The following is a 24,739-nucleotide window of genomic DNA, read 5'->3' as shown; positions in this document are numbered from 1 at the left end:
CTCGCTGACCATTCTAGCGCCGAAATTGCACATTTTTGCTCACGGCCCAACGGGGCTGTGAACAATAATCCACGAGTCTGGCGGTAGCGGAAGCGCGGCCTCAGACGCACTTATTCGCTGGTGGGAGCTGCTCGCACCTAATGGGATTCCCTCCTTACTTACCTTAGTGGTTCCTTTAAAATACATAAAGTGGTTTATAATCAAGTAACCGGTTTTGCCTGCTCCTGAAACACGGGCGAGGACTGTGCACTCTAATAAGACTTCTAAAACTAAAAGCTGGAATATGTGATTTGCGGCATCTAATAAACTTATCCAACTACAGGATCTATCAACGCATAAATATTTACCATTAAATAGGGTGATCTGTGATGGGCAACAGATGACCAAGGACCACATCGGCCCTCAGAGACTCACCTGGTCCCCCCCTCCTTCTGATATACAAAGCCGGGGATTGTGTAAAGATCGGTCCAGTGGTAGTCCCAGAGTAGTGAACCGATGCGTTTCGTTGTAGAGTACACATCATCATCTTATCAAGCTGTGGATTATTCCGCAACAAAATGCATTTGGGGGCGGTGGACTGTGCTTACTTGGAAGCGGCAGCGATGCACTAGTATGGTAACGTAGCAGTAGGCATCTGCATTTGTGATGCACTGCTGCTTCCGAGAACGCAGCATTGCATCACCTGCGACACCATCAGCCGGCTGAGTGACCCATGAAGTCACGTGTGCCGGCCACCGCAGCTTCTACCAAGAGGCCAGCAAATCCCCGTCGGAAAATTTCCGGCCTAAGTACTCCCACAAAACAGCTGCAGTCTCCGCCCCCAAGCGCATTCCGGCTGTCAATCTCTTGACGTCTGCAGCTGCGGTGCGTCGAACTATGCAGTAACCGTACCGTCCGTCGCATGCGCAAAGTACCGCCCATCTGCACTTGCGTCTGAGCCTCCAATTGAGTCTTGACCTGAACCAGGCCCTCTGTACGCTACCAAATGTATTGTTCTAATATAATACTGAGATTAAAGATAATGTGCAGCCCTTTTTGCAAGGTAACAGGGACACCCTATGGTCCCTGTATTGCCGCCCATCTTTATAAACTACAGCAGAAAACGCCATATCCGCCGCATCCCTCCCCCAGCGTCATGGGTAGTAAAAATGACAGCAGCGCCCTCTGCAGGGCAAGTTATTAGCAGGCTGATATCTGTATTATATAACAGAGAGCAACGTGGAGGGAATGAGCAAGTGAAAGCGACCGCACACCATTAGAACACAGCATTAGTACGTTAGCTCTTTAGAAAGATATTAGAACAGTCAGGCCAAGTTTTTAACCACAACCGGCATCCAAAGGCTTTGTACAAACTCGGGAAACCCAGGTCAGGCGCTGTCTCAGTATCCGTTCACTAGGGTGTAGAAAAACAAATCTCTGCTTTCCCTTCCAACAAATCTAAAAGTATGAATACTACTTACAGAACGGTATCCATAAGAAAGGTCAGCACCAGATCAACTCTGGATTAACGGGAATCTTAACGAGTCAATGTTTCTCATTGATAAATCAAGCCAGCACGAGTGAGTATCTGGCATAGTTAAACCGCGGCTTTCCAGCTATTGCACAACTACAAGTTCCAGCATGCCCTGCAACAGTTTTGCTATTAGGGAAGACTAAAACTGTATCGGGGCATGCTGGGATGTGTAGTTTCACAACAGCTGGAATGCCGCAGGTTGGCTAGGCCTGTTCTATATATAACAATAACCAGTAAATCGTTTAAGCCAATGTGTTCACAAAGAGCGGAGGAGGGGGCGCCGTGACATCACAGAGAGGACTCCGACATCACAGATGGACGGCTACACGTTGGCAGACTACAATTTACCGAAACATTCACCTTGACCGGGGTCTCCTGAAATTATCTGTTCACTTCACAGCCCTAAAATCACCCTGCGGCCTGCCAGACGCTGTGGAACCACCAGTGCCAAAGATTGGCACGACATGCTGAGCCTTGTAGTTCCACAGCAGACCGAGCCCCACAGTATGACTAACATGACCCCCCACATCCCGATCATTATTAATCCATAGCCACTAGACCGCAGGTCTCCTGAGAAAGGCATCGGTGTGACCCAGCGTGCCGGCACGATGCACCCCGGGGTAGGTGTGTGTGAGAGATGCTCCGGGGCAGACAGGCACTTACCAGCGTTGGACACTCTCCTCTCACGTTCCCACTGCAGCTGCTCCTTCTCCAGCTGCTCCTGCAGCTCCCTCTCCTGCCGCTCCTGCTGCTCTAGCCGCTCATGTTCCTGCAGCTCGCGCTCTAGCTGCTCCTGACGCTCCCGCTCCAGTCTCTCTCGCTCTCTCTCCAGTCTCTCTCGCTCTCTTTCCAGTTGCTCTTGCTCTAAGCGCTCGCGCTCCAGGCGTTCTCGTTCCAGTCTTTCCCTCTCCAGCCTCTCCCGCTCCAGTCTGTCGCGCTCTATACGCTCTCGCTCCAACATCTCGCGCTCCATCCGCTCGCGCTCCATCCGCTCGCGTTCCATTCGCTCGCGTTCCAGTTCCTTCTGCCGCTGCTGTTCCTGCAGCTGCCTGAGGACAGACAGAGAGGAGAAGTGTTATGTGGGAATAAAGGGAACCATGGTGACCGGATAAATGCTCAGCTCAACTTCCATTAATATTTTAACAGGAAAACAATCAGTTCCCTTTGTCACGGCCGCACAGGGCCGGCACAGACCTCACTGCCAGACACTTACCTGCCAGTAACCGGGGCATGCCTATTATAATACTCATGTGATGTTTATATATGGAAAACACAAATGTATAAGCTACCCATGTTTATTCCCCCCCCCCCCCCCCCCCGATTATCCATCGCTCAGAGATCTGGCTCCTATTCCCCTGCTCTAAATGGTTTTAAAGGTAACGGAAGTCGCATTGGATTACAGAACCAATACGCAGGCAGTCGGTGGGCGGCTTTGCGCCATTTTTATGCGACAAGACAACACTGCAACCTGTGAGAAGCAGTAATGTACTAAACACCAGTTACCAGGCCAAAACAAAACTCACTTTACATAGAATTATTTACCGTTCTCCGCGGCGTTGCAATTTGCGCTGCCCTAAAGTTGGAGGAAGGGCCCTGCTAGTCTTATTTATGTAAGGAGATGGAGCCACCTAGCGCACACCTACTAGAGGTCAGCTTTTGGAGTAGACCGATATACAAGCACATGCAAATAGCACACGACAAAAGGTTCAGACAGGAGCCACAAGCTCTATCTGCTGCTTCCCAATAAGAAACCATATTAGGCGAGTGACTACGGGGGTATCCCCGCCCAATCCAAACAGTGAGGAACAGGCACCGATATCTCTCATCTGCCCCTAATGGTCAACTCTACAAGACGGGAAAGGGAGCAGGTTAGATGGCCTGAAGGTTCCATTTCCAGCTATTATAAGCAGCCTTAAGACATATACAGGTTGAGTATCCCTTATCCAAAATGCTTGGGACCAGAGGTACTTTGGATATGGGATTTTTCCGTATTTTGGAATAATTGCATACCATAATGAGATATCATGGTGATGGGACCTAAGTCTAAGCATAGAATGCATTTATGTTACATATACACCTTATACACACAGCCTGAAGGTCATTTTAGCCAATATTTTTTATAACTTTGTGCATTAAACAAAGTGTGTGTACATTCACACAAATCATTTATGTTTCATATACATCTTACACACACAGCCTGAAGGTCATTTAATACAATAATTTTAATAACTTTGTGTATTAAACAAAGTTTGTGTACATTGAGCCATCAAAAAACAAAGGTTTCACTATTTCACTCTCACTCAAAAAAGTCCGTATTTCGGAATATTTGGATATGGGATACTCAAAATAAATATATATATATATATATATATATATATATATATATATATATATATATATACACACACACACATATATACACACATATCTATATCTGTCTATATATAGTTCTCTGGTGCTTCTTCAGGCGTACTTACAGCAGAAGCCGGTCCACTTTTGGTCCATTTCCCGTCTGCAGCACAATGTAGCAGCCGTGCGGCTTCATACTGGAGAGGCACTGTGTAACTCCTGCCTCGCAGTGATCACTTTCTCTTTATAAGCAGGTTTGGCCTCGGCTGTGACTCCCCGGCTATAAATAGGGTGTGCAGTCCTCTGACAAGCTGCGGCCCTGAGTCACGCTGATGCCATCCCTGAAATGTGTTCCCGGCCAGCTGCGGGGGGGGCTTACACAGGAGCAACCTATGGCCCGTATGGCAGCGAGGTCATTGAACTACGTTTTGATTTCATAATGCACCTGTTGCCTACAAACAACTCGGGCGGCCATTTTGTTGGCTGCCAATGTTCTCCTGTGAAGGCCGGTTGGTTTTGGGCCTAGTGATTTGGTTGAGCACATGAAATGCTTTTGAGGTGACGACGGGCACCCTTTATATAAAGAGGAGGTCAATGACCTATCGTTCAGAAAGATATGTATGCAGATGCGTCCTCATACATCATTGCGGCAAACAGCACCTCTTGGCGCGCCAGGTCCTGTGAGACAATACTAGCTTTGGGCGACTGTCGTAAAAACGTGTCTTAGTCGAAACGCCACGCACCAGGAGACTGTGCTGATCAATTATATATGTGACATTTGTATCGGTGTGCAACGGAGTCTGATTCGGTATACAAAGTGCTCCGATGCAGTAAGTCCCGTTTTTTTACCACACCAGGTTCTGTTGTGCTTTGTATACAGCCTCAGTCGCACACAGATATACAAATGTCGCATATAAAATTAATCTGCACATTCTCCTGGTGCGTCCTATTCGCATCACGTCGCAACAAAGACGCATTTTCATCAAAATAAGACGCTAGAGTGGCACGGACCTGGTGGCTCACTAGCACCATGCATCTCGTGCGTATTGAGGCTAGATGTATCAGGACACATCCGTGAACCTCGGTCACAAGAGATCTGCTATGTAGCTACAACTACCTCTGATGCCCAAATCTCGTCTGGTTTCACCAAAGAACAAAAATAAACAACAAACAAGGCGGCGGAGTTCCCCTTTATCAGAACCGGCTTACAGGGCAACTACTACCGCTCAGTCCGGCATCTTGCAGGAAAAGGAGTCTGTGAAGTGACCGGGCGTAAGTGACATTACGGAGGCAGCCATTCTGTAGGCAATGGGGCATCCCCCTAATACCACCTACAATGGGATAAGAAAATCCTGACTCTATATCAGGTAATTCGCCCAATAACAGACGGACGCCACAAAATAATCAGATTGGGAAATGTGTAAGATTGTTGTGACATACTGTCAAGTGCGCTCACGTGTGCATGACGCCGGTAGCACGGATTAGAGGAGCCCAGAGCAGTCCCACACCGGCCCCCGCGGACGTGGTATCATGACGTCACACAGTAAATGTTGGGGAGTAGTATGATGGGAGCTGGGTCTCCAAACGCACCCTGCAAGATGTAAACAAGTGACCCCAGGGCAACCACCGTTGTGCCCCCTCAGCCTCGCACCCTGAGCAGCAGCACCGGTCACACACCCGTCGTTACGGAACTGCATGAGGTCACCTAACGCGGCACTAACCAGCACCCCCCCCCCCCCGTTATGTAGGAGGAGAATCCGCTATTCAGCCTATCCCCCCACAAGCGCTTTTAAAAGGCACGTCTTCACTATAGCCTATCCAACCTACCATATACTAACCTCCCCCTAGATTGTGAGCTCTTAGGATCAGGCCATACCTACATTCTGTCTCATGTCTGCAGCCTCGCCTGTACTTGCTTGGTGGCTACGTGCAATTTTTGTGGACAAATACGGCAATATGGCGTGTACAACTAAATGATGTTGGGTCTTATCCATCCAACTGATCACTTAATATGCTGCACCAATGTCGCCACTGAGCCCGTAGTTTTGCGCTTCGCTCGAGCGCCAGAATCAGCTTCTGCGTGTCCCGAGGTAATCCCGGTGAATTACATCAGTAGCACAAAATACATTCTGGCTCAACTTCCACATAGAATATGTGTTGCGCTAGGAGGAATGCCTGGGGGGAGGCAGGTAATGGCCTCCAATGTCCTATAAATAGCAGTGACAGAGCGTAGCCTATAAATATCCTGCCGTACACAAGTATCTGCCTGACAAACACAGATGCACAGCCCCCGACACACTCTATACATCTCTGCCACGCTGCCACGGACGTACTCCTGGCACATGTGATATTAGTGTGGTCGCTGGGGATTGCCATTCTGTGCGCAGTCGGTGACTGGGTCGCGCCGGTGCTAAAGCCTGATTGGTCACATACATATATATATATATATATATATATATATATATATATATATATACACATATATACACACAACATTAGCGATTTGTAGGTGGCCACAGCTAATCCCGTGCATTTTGACAAGAGAACGCATCCGCCGCAACCAGTGCAGGACCAGTCGCCCAAAACAACCGACTACATCAGTCACTTTAGACAGAAGCAAAACGAGTGATAAACAACTGGATAGCCCCCCCTAGGTGTATTGCATAGAGTAAAACATGGGCTTTGATGTATACATACAGTAAGCGGCTAATTGGCTTTACTCTGTGTTTATAAACTTATTTTACATCATCATCAATGAATATAGTAACACAACGTAAATCCTATTTCTGGTCTATGGTGCAAGTACCAAGAATGCGGCAGCTGTGACACAAGACGAGCCTACAATACGGTGAGTCTCCAATCACAGGACACTACATAATGCTACTTACTAGTCACAAGCTAGAAGAATCACGCTGCCGGGCGAGGAGGGGGGTGATCTAACACGGAATGTACCCAACTTTGTGTGTACAAGATGTATGTGGTCTCTCCCCTCTTTGTGTCACCCCTGTCTGTCCTCTCACGAGCAGGGCCCTCCATCCCTCCCTTATACCATCACCTCCTCCTAACTTCCCACAACACAACAATCACTCAATAGCTGGACCTACTTCTGTGGGTATTACGTCATATAACAGAAGACATTTGTGGCAAATCTGATCCCGGAATTTAAGAGCCTGAAACCTGATGGAATTTTAACGCTTACAAGGAAAATATGACAGGCCGGATTGCTGTGACGTGTTGCCAGATATGCAGAGCCAGCAAACTAATGATGAGCCTGCGTCAGCCAAGTAGATTACCACAGATGTCCCCTAGCCATCGGCAAATGTAGTGCAGTCAGGACCAGCTGCTATATGCTGTACACCGCGTCACACTGCCGCAGGGACACAACGCAGAACCGCAGATGAGCTTACTCTGGGAACAGATTTCACTTTTTTTTTTTTTTTTTTATAAAATTGGTTATGTATGACATTGGTCTTTGGTATGGACACTAGACAAGCCATAAGGTCATCAATCGCCTCCCCAGACACTTGGGGGAAGCAGAAACAATGAATTTTGTAAACATTTGGCAATGTGTATTTTCACACAAAATGTTCCAGACAAAGTAAAAAAAACTGTTCAAGCCGAGAACATTTTCTTAAAAGCCTCAAACTGGTGACACCATCGCTAAAAGGAAACAAAGCAGAGAAAGCGTCTATTGTAAAAGCCGTATTAAGGAAGGTGAACACAGAAGTGACTGAACGCCTGTTCTCCATCAACCATCCCCCCCCCCCTCATCCCCAACGCTCACACAGCAGGTCCCCCCCGTAAAGGTATTACACCGCTAGTAATACCCTCAAAACATCCCTCCAAATGTATTACACATATATCTATATCTCTATCTATCATATATATCTATATACACACACACATACATACAGGCAATGACCCACTGCTGCAGCCACGCCTCTCTGGGGTGCATAGCACTTTAATCAGAAGCTCCGCACTCACCATACAAATAAAACAACACCCCAAGCTCTTCCTATACTATATAAACAGGGAATGTTAGTTACAACTGTTGCAACATTTGTTAAAGCCGACCAGCTGCTCCCGAGTCTTCCCCATCTGGTCAGTCCTGCGCTCTCTCATCAGTGTTACTCACGAGACGCGCGTCCTGGGATGAGGCTCACCTGCACACAGTCTTATAACGTCAAGACCGCCGCCCAGCACGTGCGCTATACGTGTAACACCTAGGAAAGCAGCGCACACAAGCTGGGCTTAAACGTCACTGGGGAGCACGTATATATATATATATATATATATATATATATATATATATATATATATATATATATATATATCTCTATCACATGTTATATCAAATTAGCAGTTGATATCCCGGTGCTCAGCATACCGGCGCCAGGATACAGACAACTATTCTCCCTCTTGGGGTGTCCACGACACCCCCTGGAGGGACCATAAATAGCGTGAGGCTCTTTTGCACTCGTCCCACTGCCGGCATTCCGGCGGTCGTTATCCCGACAGCCAGGATATCGTAGTAAACACCAGTTGGACATTCCCTGCTTATAAAGTATAGGAAGTGAGAGAGTTTGGAGTGTTTTTTATATTGGGATGCTGTGGTCTGTATGTACACAGACACACTAGGGTTATATTCTTATCTTTTGTTAGGAGCTAATTGACCTACCAGGGAGAATATACAAACTCCACACAGTTATGGGTGTGGTGGGAATCGAACCCATGACCTCAGGGCTTTGAGGCAGTGATGCTAACCTTTACACCATAAAAATAAGATTTTACTTACCGATAAATCTATTTCTCGTAGTCCGTAGTGGATGCTGGGGACTCAGTCAGGACCATGGGGATTAGCGGCTCCGCAGGAGACAGGGCACAAAAATAAAGCTTTAGGATCAGGTGGTGTGCACTGGCTCCTCCCCCTATGACCCTCCTCCAAGCCTCAGTTAGGATACTGTGCCCGGACGAGCGTACACAATAAGGAAGGATATTGAATCCCGGGTAAGACTCATACCAGCCACACCAATCACACCATACAACTTGTGATCTGAACCCAGTTAACAGTATGACAACGTAGGAGCCTCTGAACAGACGGCTCACAACAAGAACAACCCGATTTTTTTGTAACAATAACTATGTACAAGTATTGCAGACAATCCGCACTTGGGATGGGCGCCCAGCATCCACTACGGACTATGAGAAATAGAATTATCGGTAAGTAAATTCTTATTTTCTCTAACGTCCTAGTGGATGCTGGGGACTCCGTCAGGACCATGGGGATTATACCAAAGCTCCCAAACGGGCGGGAGAGTGCGGATGACTCTGCAGCACCGAATGAGAGAACTCCAGGTCCTCTTTAGCCAGGGTATCAAATTTGTAGAATTTTACAAACGTGTTCTCCCCCGACCACGTAGCTGCTCGGCAGAGTTGTAATGCCGAGACCCCTCGGGCAGCCGCCCAGGATGAGCCCACCTTCCTTGTGGAATGGGCCTTGACAGATTTAGGCTGTGGCAGGCCTGCCACAGAATGTGCAAGTTGAATTGTGCTACAAATCCAACGAGCAATCGTCTGCTTAGAAGCAGGAGCACCCAGCTTGTTGGGTGCATACAGTATAAACAGCGAGTCAGATTTTCTGACTCCAGCCGTCCTTGAAATATATATTTTCTATGCCCTGACAACGTCCAGCAACTTGGAATCCTCCAAATCGCTAGTAACCGCAGGCACTACAATAGGCTGGTTCAGGTGAAACGCTGACACCACCTTAGGCAGAAAATGAGGACGCGTCCGCAGTTCTGCCCTGTCTGAATGGAAAATCAGATATGGGCTTTTATACGATAAAGCCGCCAATTCTGACACTCTCCTGGCTGAAGCCAGGGCCAGTAGCATGGTTACCTTCCATGTAAGATATTTCAAATCCGCCGATTTGAGTGGCTCAAACCAATGGGATTTGAGAAAATCCAAAACTACATTAAGGTCCCACGGAGCCACTGGGGGCACAACCGGGGGCTGTATATGTAGTACTCCTTTTACAAAAGTCTGGACTTCAGGAACTGAAGCCAATTCTTTTTGGAAGAAAATCGACAGGGCCGAAATTTGAACCTTAATGGACCCCAACTTGAGGCCCATAGACAATCCTGTTTGCAGGAAATGCAGGAATCGACCCAATTGAAATTCCTCCGTGGGGGCCTTCCTGGCCTCACACCACGCAACATATTTTCTCCAAATGCGGTGATAATGTTGTGCAGTCACCTCCTTCCTGGCTTTTACCAGTGTAGGAATGACCTCTTCCGGAATGCCTTTTTCCCTTAGAATTTGGCGTTCAACCGCCATGCCGTCAAACGCAGCCGCGGTAAGTCTTGGAATAGACACGGTCCCTGCTGAAGCAGGTCCCGTCTTAGAGGTAGAGGCCACGGATCTTCCGTGAGCATCTCCTGAAGTTCCGGGTACCAAGTTCTTCTTGGCCAATCCGGAGCCACGAGTATCGTTCTTACTCCCCTTTGCCGTATAATTCTCAGTACTTTTGGTATGAGAGGCAGAGGAGGAAACACATACACTGACTGGAACACCCACGGCGTTACCAGAGCGTCCACAGCTATTGCCTGAGGGTCTCTTGACCTGGCGCAATACCTGTCCAGTTTTTTGTTGAGGCGAGACGCCATCATGTCCACCTTTGGTTTTTCCCAACGGTTCACAATCATGTGGAAGACTTCTGGATGAAGTCCCCACTCTCCCGGGTGTAGATCGTGTCTGCTGAGGAAGTCTGCTTCCCAGTTGTCCACTCCCGGAATGAACACTGCTGACAGTGCTATCACATGATCTTCCGCCCAGCGAAGAATCCTTGCAGCTTCTGCCATTGCTCTCCTGCTTCTTGTGCCGCCCTGTCTGTTTACGTGGGCGACTGCCGTGATGTTGTCCGACTGGATCAACACCGGCTGACCCTGAAGCAGGGGTTTTGCCAGGCTTAGAGCATTGTAAATCGCTCTTAGCTCCAGTATATTTATGTGAAGAGATATCTCCAGGTTTGACCATACTCCCTGGAAGTTTCTTCCCTGTGTGACCGCTCCCCAGCCTCTCAGACTGGCATCCGTGGTCACCAGGACCCAGTCCTGTATGCCGAATCTGCGGCCCTCTAACAGATGAGCACTCTGCAACCACCACAGAAGAGACACCCTTGTCCGTGGCGATAAGGTTATCCGCTGATGCATCTGCAGATGCGATCCGGACCATTTGTCCAGCAGATCCCACTGAAAAGTTCGTGCGTGGAATCTGCCGAATGGAATCGCTTCGTAAGAAGCCACCATCTTTCCCAGGACTCTTGTGCATTGATGCACAGACACTTTTCCTGGTTTTAGGAGGTTCCTGACAAGTTCGGATAACTCCTTGGCTTTCTCCTCCGGAAGAAACACCTTTTTTTGAACCGTGTCCAGAATCATTCCCAGGAACAGCAGACGTGTTGTCGGGGTCAACTGAGATTTTGGAAAATTCAGAATCCACCCGTGTTGTTGCAGCACTACTTGGGTTAGTGCTACTCCGTCCTCCAGCTGTTCTCTGGACCTTGCCCTTATCAGGAGATCGTCCAAGTAAGGGATAATTAATACGCCTCTTCTTCGCAGAAGAATCATCATTTCGGCCATTACCTTGGTAAAGACCCGAGGTGCCGTGGACAATCCAAACGGCAGCGTCTGAAACTGATAATGACAGTTTTGCACCACGAACCTGAGGTACCCTTAATGTGAAGGGCAAATTGGGACATGCAGATAAGCATCTTTTATGTCCAGGGACACCATAAAGTCCCCTTCTTCCAGATTCGCTATCACTGCTCTGAGTGACTCCATCTTGAACTTGAATTTTTGTATGTACAGGTTCAAAGATTTCAGATTTAGAATAGGTCTTACCGAGCCGTCCGGCTTCGGTACCACAAATAGTGTGGAGTAATACCCCTTTTCCTGTTGTAGGAGGGGTACCTTGACTATCACCTGCTGAGAAAACAGCTTGTGAATGGCTTCCAATACCGTCGCCCTGTCTGAGGGAGACGTTGGCAAAGCAGACTTTAGGAACCGGCGAGGGGGAGACTTCTCGAATTCCAACCTGTAACCCTGAGATACTACCTGCAGGATCCAGGGGTCCACCTGTGAGCAAGCCCACTGCGCGCTGAAATTCTTGAGTCGACCCCCCACCGCTCCTGAGTCCGCTTGTAAAGCCCCAGCGTCATGCTGAGGGCTTTGCAGAACCCGGGGCGGGCTTCTGTTCCTGGGAAGGAGCTGCTTGCTGCCCTCTCTTACCCTTTCCTCTGCCTCGGGGCAGATATGACTGTCCTTTTGCCCGCTTGTTCTTATAGGACCGAAAGGACTGCGGCTGAAAAGACGGTGTCTTTTTCTGTTGGGAGGGGGTCTGAGGTAAAAAAGGTGGATTTTCCGGCAGTTGCCGTGGCCACCAGATCCGATAGACCGACGCCAAATAATTCCTCCCCTTTATACGGCAATACTTCCATATGCCGTTTGGAATCCGCATCACCTGACCACTGTCGCGTCCATAAACTTCTTCTGGCAGATATGGACATCGCACTTACTCTCGATGCCAGAGTGCAAATATCCCTCTGAGCATCTCGCATATAAAGAAAAGCATCCTTTAATTGCTCTAAAGTCAATAAAATACTGTCCCTATCCAGGGTATCAATATTTTCAGTCAGGGAATCCGACCAGACCACCCCAGCACTGCACATCCAGGCTGAGGCGATGGCTGGTCGCAGTATAACACCAGTATGTGTGTATATACTTTTTAAGGTAGTTTCCAGCCTCCTATCAGCTGGATCCTTGAGGGCGGCCGTATCAGGAGACGGTAACGCCACTTGTTTTGATAAGCGTGTGAGCGCCTTATCCACCCTAGGGGGTGTTTCCCAGCGCGCCCTAACCTCTGGCGGGAAAGGGTATAATGCCAATAACTTTTTTGAAATTAGCACTTTTCTATCTGGGTTAACCCACGCTTCATCACATACATCATTTAATTCCTCTGATTCAGGAAAAACTACAGGTAGTTTTTTCACACCCCACATAATACCCCTTTTTGTGGTACTTGCAGTATCAGAGATATGTAAAGTCTCCTTCATTGCCGTGATCATATAACGTGTGGCCCTACTGGAAAATACGTTTGTTTCTTCACCGTCGACACTAGATTCAGTGTCCGTGTCTGGGTCTGTGTCGACCGACTGAGGTAAAGGGCGTTTTACAGCCCCTGACGGTGTCTGAGACGCCTGGGCAGGTACTAACTGGTTTGCCGGCCGTCTCATGTCGTCAACTGATTTTTGTAATGTGCTGACATTATCACGTAATTCCATAAACAAAGCCATCCATTCCGGTGTCGACTCCCTGGGGGGTGACATCACCATTACCGGCAATTGCTCTGCCTCCACACCAACATCGTCCTCATACATGTCGACACACGCGTACCAACACACAGCAGACACACAGGGAATGCTCTATTGAAGACAGGACCCCACTAGCCCTTTGGGGAGACAGAGGGAGAGTTTGCCAGCACACACCCAAGCGCTATAATATATATGGGAACAACCCTATATAAGTGTTGTATCCTTATAGCAGCTTAAATATAGTAATATCGCCAAAAAAGTGCCCCCCCTCTCTGTTTTACCCTGTTTCTGTAGTGCAGTGCAGGGGAGAGTCCTGGGAGCCTTCCTCACAGCGGAGCTGAGCAGGAAAATGGCGCTGTGTGCTGAGGAGAATAAGCCCCGCCCCCTATTTCGGCGGGCTCTTCTCCCGGAGTTTGTGAGATCTGGCAGGGGTTAAATACATCCATATAGCCTCAAGGGCTATATGTGATGTATTTTTAGCCATAAAAAAGGTATTATACATTGCTGCCCAGGGCGCCCCCCCCCCAGCGCCCTGCACCCTCAGTGACCGCTTTGTGAAGTGTGCTGACAACAATGGCGCACAGCTGCAGTGCTGTGCGCTACCTCATGAAGACTGAAAAGTCTTCTGCCGCCTGTTTCTGGACCTCTTCAATCTTCGGCATCTGCAAGGGGGGGTCGGCGGCGCGGCTCCGGGACCGGACTCCATGGCTGGGCCTGTGTTCGATCCCTCTGGAGCTAATGGTGTCCAGTAGCCTAAGAAGCCAATCCATCCTGCACGCAGGTGAGTTCACTTCTCTCCCCTAAGTCCCTCGATGCAGTGAGCCTGTTGCCAGCAGGACTCACTGAAAATAAAAAACCTAAAAACTTTTTCTAAGCAGCTCTTTAGGAGAGCCACCTAGATTGCACCCTGCTCGGACGAACACAAAAACCTAACTGAGGCTTGGAGGAGGGTCATAGGGGGAGGAGCCAGTGCACACCACCTGATCCTAAAGCTTTATTTTTGTGCCCTGTCTCCTGCGGAGCCGCTAATCCCCATGGTCCTGACTGAGTCCCCAGCATCCACTAGGACGTTAGAGAAATAAAATATAATATTGATATCCCGGCACGCAGGCAGCTCCCCCTCACCCGTCCCACCCACATGTAACGCACCGGAAGCTCCCCCTCACCCGTCCCACCCACACGTAACACACCGGCAGCGTCCCCTTCACCCATCCCACCCACACGTAACACACCGACAGCGTCCCCTTCACCCGTCCCGCCCACATGTAACACACCGGCAGATCCCCCTCACCCGCCCCGCCCACATGTAACGCAACGGCAGCATCCCCTTCACCCGTCCTGCCCACACGTAACACGCAGGCAGCTCCCCTTCACCCGTCCCGCCCACATGTAACACACCGGCAGATCCCCCTCACCCGTCCCGCCCACATGTAACGCAATGGCAGCGTCCCCTTCACCCGTCCCACCCACACGTAACACACCGACAGCGTCCCCTTCACCCGTCCCGCCCACATGTAACACACCGGCAGATCCCCCTCACCCGTCCCACCCACATGTAACGCAACGGCATCGTCCCCTTCACCCGTCCTGCCCACACGTAACACGCAGGCAGCTCCCCTTCACCCGTCCCGCCCACATGTAACACACCGGCAGATCCCCCTCACCCGTCCCACCCACATGTAACGCAACGGCAGCGTCCCCTTCACCCATCCCACCCACACGTAACACACAGACAGCGTCCCCTTCACCCGTCCCGCCCACATGTAACACACCGGCAGATCCCCCTCACCCGTCCCGCCCACATGTAACGCAACGGCAGCGTCCCCTTCACCCGTCCTGCCCACACGTAACACGCAGGCAGCTCCCCTTCACCCGTCCCGCCCACATGTAACACACCGGCAGATCCCCCTCACCCGTCCCGCCCACATGTAACGCAATGGCAGCGTCCCCTTCACCCGTCCCACCCACATGTAACACACCGGCAGCACCCCATCACTCATCTCACCCACATGTAATGCACCGGCAGCTCCCCTTCACCCGTCCCGCCTACATGTAACACACCGGCAGCGCCCCCTCACCCGTCCCACCCACATGTAACATACCGGCAGCACCCCCTCACCCATCCCGCCCACATGTAACGCACCGGCAGCTCCCCTTCACCCGTCCCGCCTACATGTAACACACTGGCAGCGCCCCCTCACCCGTCCCACCCACATGTAACATACCGGCAGCTCCCCCTCACCCGTCCCGCCCACATGTAACGCACCGGCAGCTCCCCTTCACCCGTCCCGCCTACATGTAACACACCGGCAGCGCCCCCTCACCCGTCCCGCCCACATGTAACACACCGGCAGCGTCCCCTCACCCGTCCCACCCACATGTAACGCACCGGCAGCTCCCCTTCACCCGTCCCGCCCACATGTAACACACCGGCAGCGTCCCCTCACCCGTCCCACCCACATGTAACGCACCGGCAGCGCCCCCCCCTCACCCGTCCCACCCACATGTAACGCACCGGCAGCGTCCCCTCTCCCGTCCACATGTAACAGACCGGCAGCGCCCTCGCACCCATCCCGCCCACATGTAACGCACCGGCAGCGCCCTCGCCCACATGTAACACACCGGGAGTGCCCCCTCTCCCTCCCTCCGTTTTACACCAGAATTGCCACGCCACGTGTGTTACAGCGGCACTGTGTGCACCCCCCCCCCCTATATTTACTACACCAGCGCTGGTTCCTTCACACATCCCGCCCCCATTTCATTATACTACTACTGTGTCTTTACACTGATAATTCCTGCACATACCAGTCACCATACCGACTACACTAAAGCTCATTCCAAATGGTGATCAAATAATAAAAATAGGGGGGGGGGGAGTCGCGCTACAGCAGCGTAGCCGGAGGATGTGTCACAGAGGCGGCTGTGACATCCTTCCGCTATGCTGCCTGCTGCTGTAGCGCAGCTCTCCCCCGTCTCCTCCTCTCCCCCATCTCAAGTCGACTTTTTTTACAGTCAAATTGAGATGGTCGAAAAGAGGGCCAAAACCGTTTTCGACACAAGCATACGGATCGGCAGCTATTCCGCCGATCCACGTTCTTTGACTTGTCGAATAATTTAGGGGGTATATTGAATAGGTCGAAACCCCTTCCGATCTAAAAAAGTCGAAAACTGCCGTCTTTTCGACAGGCGGCAGCTTTTGACTTCAATTGAATATTTCCCATTCGCACCATCACCCAGTGGTGGTCAGACCGTGACAAAGGGACTACAAATACTTAAGCACTTTCTCTACCCTACAAAATGAAATATCAGTGTTTAGGGAAAGAGTACCTCCTCTGGATCTCCAGCTCTTCCTGCGACGGGCCATTCTGCACTTGTAGGGGTATATGAGAATTCTGCCGGGACAACGTTGGACCTGTAACCAAACGAGAACAATTTGAAACTGTAAAACGATCCCAGTTGTCAGCGGTTCAAACAATCATACATTTGGAGTCATTCATTTGGATTTTAAAAAAAGAACACAAAATAAAATAAAAAATAAAATAATGACACAGCATGGTTAATAATTTACATAAAGTGAAGCTGAAAGCAGACGTGTCAGATATCTGGCCAGCTACAGGGCTACAACAGTAAGCAGATGTTTCGGGTCAGCCCGGAGATCTGGCCAGGTACAGTACAAGGCACCGACAGAACATAACGACCAGACAAATGCTCCATCTAATAAACTAAATGCAGCTAACAGAGAACAGGGATGTAACTCAGATAAAAGAAACACGGGGAATAAAAAGGAAAATATATCAGAGCTGTAAAACGAAGTGACAGTTGTAAACAAAACGCAAACCCGAGATCCTGATCCACCTGCCATGCTCACGTCACTGACTCAATACAAGAGTGTGACACTATGAAGCCAAATGCCGACGAACGGCTGAAATCAAGGTGTAAGGTATCTCTTCCGCAAGCTCCCTATGGGGCATTATGCCACTTATCTATGCTGGCGTACCTGTGGCCACTGACTATCTCTGGCACCAAGTCTGAGAATTACTCCGCACCAATACCCAGATACACCTTCCATCAAACCTTTCCAGGTATCTTTTCTCATAAGTTATCCCCATTATCCCCCATCAATCATATCCTCGCAGCTCCTAGCTGCCGGATCCCTTCCATCTGACAGCCACCTAACCATGGCAGCTCCGAGATGCCGGATCCCTTCCATCTGACAGCCACCTAACCATGGCAGCTCCTAGCTGCCGGATCCCTTCCATCTGACAGCCACCGAACCATCGCAGCTCTGAAATGCCGGATCCCTTCCATCTGACAGCCACCGAACCATCGCAGCTCCTAGCTGCCGGATCCCTTCCATATGATAGCCACCTAACCATCGCAGCTCCTAGCTGCCGGATCCCTTCCATCTGACAGCCACCTAACCATCGCAGCTCCGAGATGCCGGATCCCTTCCATCTGACAGCCACCTAACCATCGCAGCTCCTAGCTGCCGGATCCCTTCCATCTGACAGCCACCTAACCATCGCAGCTCCGAGATGCCGGATCCCTTCCATCTGACAGCCACCTAACCATCGCAGCTCCTAGCTGCCGGATCCCTTCCATCTGACAGCCACCCAACCATCGCAGCTCCTAGCTGCCGGATCCCTTCCATCTGACAGCCACCTAACCATCGCAGCTCCTAGCTGCCGGATCCCTTCCATCTGACAGCCACCTAACCATGGCAGCTCCTAGCTGCCGGATCCCTTCCATCTGACAGCCACCTAACCATCGCAGCTCCTAGCTGCCGGATCCCTTCCATCTGACAGCCACCGAACCATCGCAGCTCCGAGATGCCGGATCCCTTCCATCTGACAGCCACCTAACCATGGCAGCTCCTAGCTGCCGGATCCCTTCCATCTGACAGCCATCGAACCATGGCAGCTCCTAGCTGCCGGATCCCTTCCATCTGACAGCCACCGAACCATGGCAGCTCCTAGCTGCCGGATCCCTTCCATCTGACAGCCACCTAACCATCGCAGCTCCCAGCTGCCGGATCCCTTCCATCTGACAGCCACCTAACCATCGCAGCTCCTAGCTGCCGGATCCCTTCCATCTGACAGCCACCTAACCATCGCAGCTCCTAGCTGCCGGATCCCTTCCATCTGATAGCCACCGAACCATCGCAGCTTCTAGCTGCCGGATTCCTTCCATCTGACAGCCACCTAACCATCGCAGCTCCTAGCTGCCGGATCCCTTCCATCTGACAGCCACCGAACCATCGCAGCTCTGAAATGCCGGATCCCTTCCATCTGACAGCCACCGAACCATCGCAGCTCCTAGCTGCCGGATCCCTTCCATATGATAGCCACCTAACCATCGCAGCTCCTAGATGCCGGATCCCTTCCATCTGACAGCCACCTAACCATCGCAGCTCCTAGCTGCCGGATCCCTTCCATCTGACAGCCACCTAACCATCGCAGCTCCGAGATGCCGGATCCCTTCCATCTGACAGCCACCTAACCATCGCAGCTCCTAGCTGCCGGATCCCTTCCATCTGACAGCCACCCAACCATCGCAGCTCCTAGCTGCCGGATCCCTTCCATCTGACAGCCACCTAACCATCGCAGCTCCTAGCTGCCGGATCCCTTCCATCTGACAGCCACCTAACCATGGCAGCTCCTAGCTGCCGGATCCCTTCCATCTGACAGCCACCTAACCATCGCAGCTCCTAGCTGCCGGATCCCTTCCATCTGACAGCCACCGAACCATCGCAGCTCCGAGATGCCGGATCCCTTCCATCTGACAGCCACCTAACCATCGCAGCCCCTATTCAGAAGGTCTGGTTAGTATACAAAGTGGCGCTCAGGAGTTCTGAGTGCACGCACGGGACATATAAAACCTTCTCCCTCTTGGATCTATCACAGGACCCAGGACCCTGTGGTTCACCTTTATTTGCTTTCCCTTCTGCTCATCCTTGTACTATAGTCACTGTGTAGCTCTCCCCTTTTTATCTTTACAGTATAGAAAACTCCAGCTGAGGTCTTCCTATTCAAGTGAGCAGACCCTCACCTGACAAACTGCAATTACATTGATCCCTCTGCTTTCTTAATACTGGATGCAGAAATGTTTAAGCAGATGTACCCCCCACCCCTACCCTCCCTCCATTCATTAGAGGGCTCTCTGCTTTGAAGACAATGTAAACACAGTATCGCCATCTGTAGTTGGGTTCTGGTACAGCAACTGTTACACCTGCAGTCAAACCTACACTTCCCGACTTTACACATCTCAGGAAAGTGAAGTCCCGTCATTCTGGAAGACCATCTATTGGCACGCACCCTATACCATTAGTGTTCTGTTGGGTATACATATATTGCATTAATATTGCTACGCATCTGGTACAGTGTACAATAGGCCAACATTGCTGTGTGACAACATCACACAACCCACCAATAACATTTCCAATCTGCAGGACCAGTATGCAATAGATAGGCCATTGGAAAACAAGAATAGGTGCCATTTCCCTATACGGTGTAAGCTTGTGAGCAGGGCCTTCCTACCTCTATGACTGTCTGTTATTACCCTGTTTTGTTTTTGTCACTGTTGTTTCCAACTGTGGAGCGCAACAGAATATACTGTGCTATATAAGAAACAGATTATTATTATTTTTATTATTATTAATAATAAGTGCAAAATCGAGCGCGGGTTTATTTTTTTCCTATACTACCAGTTACCTACAATCCCAGACACCGTACTATGGGGGTAATTCAGAGTTGATCGCAGCAGCACATTTGTTAGCAGTTGGGCAAAACCATGTGCACTGCAGGGAGTACAGATGTAACATGTGCAGAGAGAGTTAGATTTGGGTGGGGTGTGTTCATACTGAAATCTAAATTGCAGTGTAAAAATAAAGCAGCCAGTATTTACCCTGCACAGAAACAAAATAACCCACCCAAATCTAACTCTCTCTGCACATGTTACATCTGCCCCACCTGCAGTGCACATGGATTTGCCCAACTGCTAACAAATTTGCTGCTGCGATCAGGTCTGAATTACCCCCTTTGTGGTGTTACACTGTAGTTTCTTGCTGTTGCGTCTTTATACTACAGCTTCTAGTGACGCCATAACTTACAGGACACAGTGAACAGCACTGCACAGGGCAGCGTGGAGAAGGACGCATTTCATACGGTGTTTCCCCGATCGGAAATCTCCCACGCGCACATTTAAAGAGGAAAATGCAGCTTAACAAATACAAAAAAAATAACTGTAATCAGTCCTCATATTATGTAAATGAGACGTTCTTTACATCCGCTGGGTGACTGAGCAAGAGGGGAAGGATGGGCCGGGCACGATGACAGCAACAGGTTAGACAGACGTATAGGAGCTGCAGCACAGGCAGCCCTATAATGACAAGGAACACCAACGTACAGCAGAGAAGGGGATACTAAACACATACACAAGTCATGGTAATGAATGCATGGACTCCTGTAACTAATATATGTAAGAATGGAGATTCCTTTGGTGCTCACTGGGACAATCTGCAATATGAAGGCATAACGCACTCCCTACTGTAAATTATTATGGATCAGGAGCCCCCGGCTGGTAACAGACCTCCCTGACGACCTCTAACTAGCCTACTTTTTACAGCAGAGAAGGCCCTACCCCATCACACCCTCACTCCTTGTATAAAGGCTGGGATTGTCCTTCATTTGGTTTATCGTACATCATGGAATAATTTCACCTTGGGAACCGATCTTGATTTCAAGCAGCGTCCCAATTTGTTTTTATCTGGCATATCCTATCTCATTATATACTCTGTGTGCTGATATTTATTGCAGAAGGCTATTCATTGTGATAAAAAGAGAACATAACGCACAGTAAATCAAGTTGAGCCAACACACAGTTTGTGTAATAGTGAGCACTGCTCCAAGGCCGGACTATAAGGAGCCACACCACTGGCTTCTATGCACGGGCGCAGCCGTAACGCCACCCAGGAAATTATTCTAAAAGCTATATAAAACTTTGCTTTGGGAGTCTGCCCAGGAATGTTCCCCCCACGTTTCTGCTTGGAGCAAGACACAAAAGACCAGAAGCCAACTTTCTAGTGTAAAAGTTACTACGTAGCCCCGAGTCTCTGTTCTGATTGTTAAAGCGAGCAGAACATTAGACAATAACAAATATAACTACACAACGACTTTATGCAGTCTCATAAATTGAATTTTCTGCATTATTTATTGGGAGAATAAACTCATTTCCATATGATTGGCCACCATTGAACTGATTTTTTAATTCTATCATTGCAGAAAACACGACAGGACATTCAGTAGTTTAACAACAACTATTCAGTAATAGTGGAGTATAGCACACGTGTGTGTAAAGTACAGACACACATTTGTACTGTATTGGCCAGATGATGGTACAACAAATCTTTAAATGTTGAAATTATGGACCTAACTTTTCCATACGCTGCTAAAATCCAGATGGGCTGCAACACAAAACACCTGTTCTGCGTGCACAGTACTGCGAATATTACAGAACGCAATGACATCTGTAGTATACACAGTTATTCCATAAACAGCGCGCTACGAAGGCAACTAGTCCAGATCGTGTACTAAGGCAACGCCGCAGATTCAGATACTTACAGGCGAATATATGCGCGTTGTTTCCTTTGTGACAGCAGAAGTATTTCCACATCCCATCGTGGGCAGTTTGAGGCTCCCCCTCATGGTGAACAGGGTGTGGGTCCACCTCGTGGCGCCCGTTGGCGTACAGAAACAGGACCATTGTACCGAGGGTGCTTTTCCTACGCTGGGGAACACATAGCGACGGACGCAGAGGCTCACCTTACAAGCAGCTTGTTGTTTCTGCTCAGATGAGACTGTGAAGTCAGGTTCTTGTCTGCATTTCCCCGAAATGACTGAATTATTGATGCTTCTATATCCATAATCCTAACCGCTCTCTAACTCCGACCAGGGCTAATGTAAACGCGGGGCTCTCAGAGAAGAGGAAGCGCATCAGCAGATTACCAAACATTACGTGAAGTTTGCAAATATTGATTCATTAACCTCCATCTAGAAAGTGGCTTGTGTCCTTCAGACGGATCCATTATAGAGCCGGCATTACAACGGTGTCAGCAGCGCAGGGAACTTGGAGAATTGCTCCAGGGATAGGCGAGAGGCCAGAATAGACTTTGCCAACATCCATTTAGCACAATAAATCAATACCGCTATTCTTAAAATATCATTTATGTTCTGCCATAAAATACTGCGCATATGAATTATATAGGAAAAAAGGACGAAGTATACATTAAGCTCCTGTCTACTGCCATAGTGCAGCGGTCCCCAAACTTGGTGGCGTGGCACACGGAGGTACCACAGGTCACTTGCAGAGCTGCCACGGATTGGTGGTTACATACCACGTGAATATATCCAGCGCTGGTGGCTGCCAGTTACATAATATGTGGACAAGAAGCTGATGTAACCGTCCCTAAAGAGGACAGCCGAGCACAATTTTCTTCATTTTTGCAGAATTTCTTAAGACGCTTGTGACCAAGGAGAGCCGTGAAGAATATGCTGATAAGATAGGACTCTGATTCAAGGAAGTTTGGGAACTACGGTCATTAGTGTATAGGACAGAGGACGGGAATGGGGCACTGTGGCCACAAAGGGGTACGAGCTGCGTGTAAGTACACCGACATACTGTATGCATAGCTTTCTACATGCTGTCTGAAGAGCTGACTGTTACCCAGAACACATTCCTGGTGACCGTACAGCTCTTACGCAGGTGTGTAGGTAAATGACTGTAGTGCTATTATAAGGCAATATAATGCCTATTCCAAAATGACCGCGCTGATCTGTGTAACTCCCCCCTACTGTTGTGCCCCCTCTTTCACACTACAGAGGATGGCACTTGTCCGACTTATCTGCACAATCTGTAGCCCAACCGACCGTGGAGATACTTGGGAGATCACTCTTATTGCAGAAGAAAATAAAGCAGACAAATCCCTAGTTGGGTTCGGTCATGTTTAAATGCAGAAAGGAGAATCACAAATTATATGTGATCGAAGGTGTGGTGATTACCTACAGAAATAATCACCAATAATGTTTTCAAGTGACTGTATATATATAATTTTGTATTCTTTCAGCTTATATGTGACAAAATGGCTGACAGGCGATGTCCTGTGTTTGACCTCCATGCATCTAGGCTGTGTGTGTGAGAGAGAGTAGATTCTGTCTTACTTAAATCAACCCCTATCTACAGACCATAAAGTTAGGGATGAAAGCAATGCTCTATGTGCAATGACCAGACCAGAGGTTATAAACCCTGATAAGAGGGAGACGGCTGGGATCAATAACCTAATGGAAAATAAAGGAGGTCCACATATTTAGATGAATAAGCCACTAAACTTCCTGGCTAGTCATAAAACTATCCAGGGATGACAAGGTACAGAGCCTCACAGACCTCACTCTCTATGAAGTAGATTTCAATGCCCCCCCCCCCCCCCCCTGCCCGCGCCTGTGTTTCTTTCTATCACCAACAATATGTAAAAATGGTGTATGTTTAGTGTTCAGCAGGGAAGTGGTTAAAAATCCCAAGGGAGGGGGCCTGGAGCAGCTGAGGACTATATCTGTCCCTCTCACTGGGACAGAGAGGGCAATTCTTAGAGATACAGCAGCTACATGCTGGAGTTGACCATTTTCTAGTCTGTGAAACTCCCCCACAATAGAAGCACCTAAGTTCGTTTGAGTAAGTGATTTAGGTTTTCTGTATTTATTTTCATTTACTGAGATCATACCATAAACTGTGTGTTTTTAAAATATTCTTAATAATCTTTGTAACACCTTCTTGTAACTAAAGCTCTGAAGTATTCTTGAAATTAAACATCTAATTTTTAGTTCTGATTCTGTGTTTATTATGAACCAAGACCTCGTGTGGCCCATGTCTACCTACTTTTCTAAGTATTGCAGTGTGTGTGTGACAGGCAGAAGCGAAGACTACCTTGCGTTTAGTCGCTAAATTCCTCTTGCTGGTGGCAGCTAAGGTGTTTAATTAATCCCGTGTGTCAAAAGTGACCCCGTCGCATATGGCAATTCTCAAATTGGCGTATTTGTGGAATTGGCCGGCAGCGTCGTGACAGGTTCTCATTAAAGTATCTGGACTACCATCATTTAATGGCTGGGTAGGATTATCGGCATCATCTGCAAATGGTTATATCTTTTTCAGACCCTCCAGCTGGCAGTCCCCTCACACTACTGCACGAAGCCCAACAGTCTCTCGTCCACTTTATTTGGAACAGTCGGAAACCCAATGTTATCCTCTAATATTCCTAGACGCCCATCCCCAGGGAAGGACGAGTTCCTCCTCTTACATTATACTATCTCCCTGCACATTGTCCCCAGACCGCCTCTTACTCTTCACCGGGGATGTATTCTTGGTTAGACCTGGGAGGAAGGGTGGGGGGGGGGGTGTCCGGGTAGGATACAGATAAGGCGGCCTGGGAAGACATGGAATTGTGCACAGCTAAACTTAAG

General features: G+C 49.1%; 1 protein-coding gene across 4 annotated transcripts in view; it reads right to left on the bottom strand.

Moving 5' to 3' along the window:
- Window positions 1–24,739, bottom strand: part of ENAH (ENAH actin regulator) — an 86,673-nt gene that overhangs the window by 12,009 nt on the left and 49,925 nt on the right. For all 4 annotated transcript variants that reach the window (XM_063918990.1, XM_063918991.1, XM_063918992.1 and 1 more), the window contains exons 4-5: window positions 16,560–16,644; window positions 2,177–2,562 (exon numbers count right to left, since the gene is read on the bottom strand). In XM_063918990.1, the coding sequence (XP_063775060.1) occupies window positions 2,177–2,562; window positions 16,560–16,644 (471 nt within the window). The remainder of the gene's footprint in view (window positions 1–2,176; window positions 2,563–16,559; window positions 16,645–24,739) is intronic.

Source organism: Pseudophryne corroboree, chromosome 4 (assembly GCF_028390025.1).
Source record: "Pseudophryne corroboree isolate aPseCor3 chromosome 4, aPseCor3.hap2, whole genome shotgun sequence".
NCBI lineage: Eukaryota > Metazoa > Chordata > Amphibia > Anura > Myobatrachidae > Pseudophryne > Pseudophryne corroboree.
This window is presented reverse-complemented; position numbering and strand designations above follow the sequence as displayed.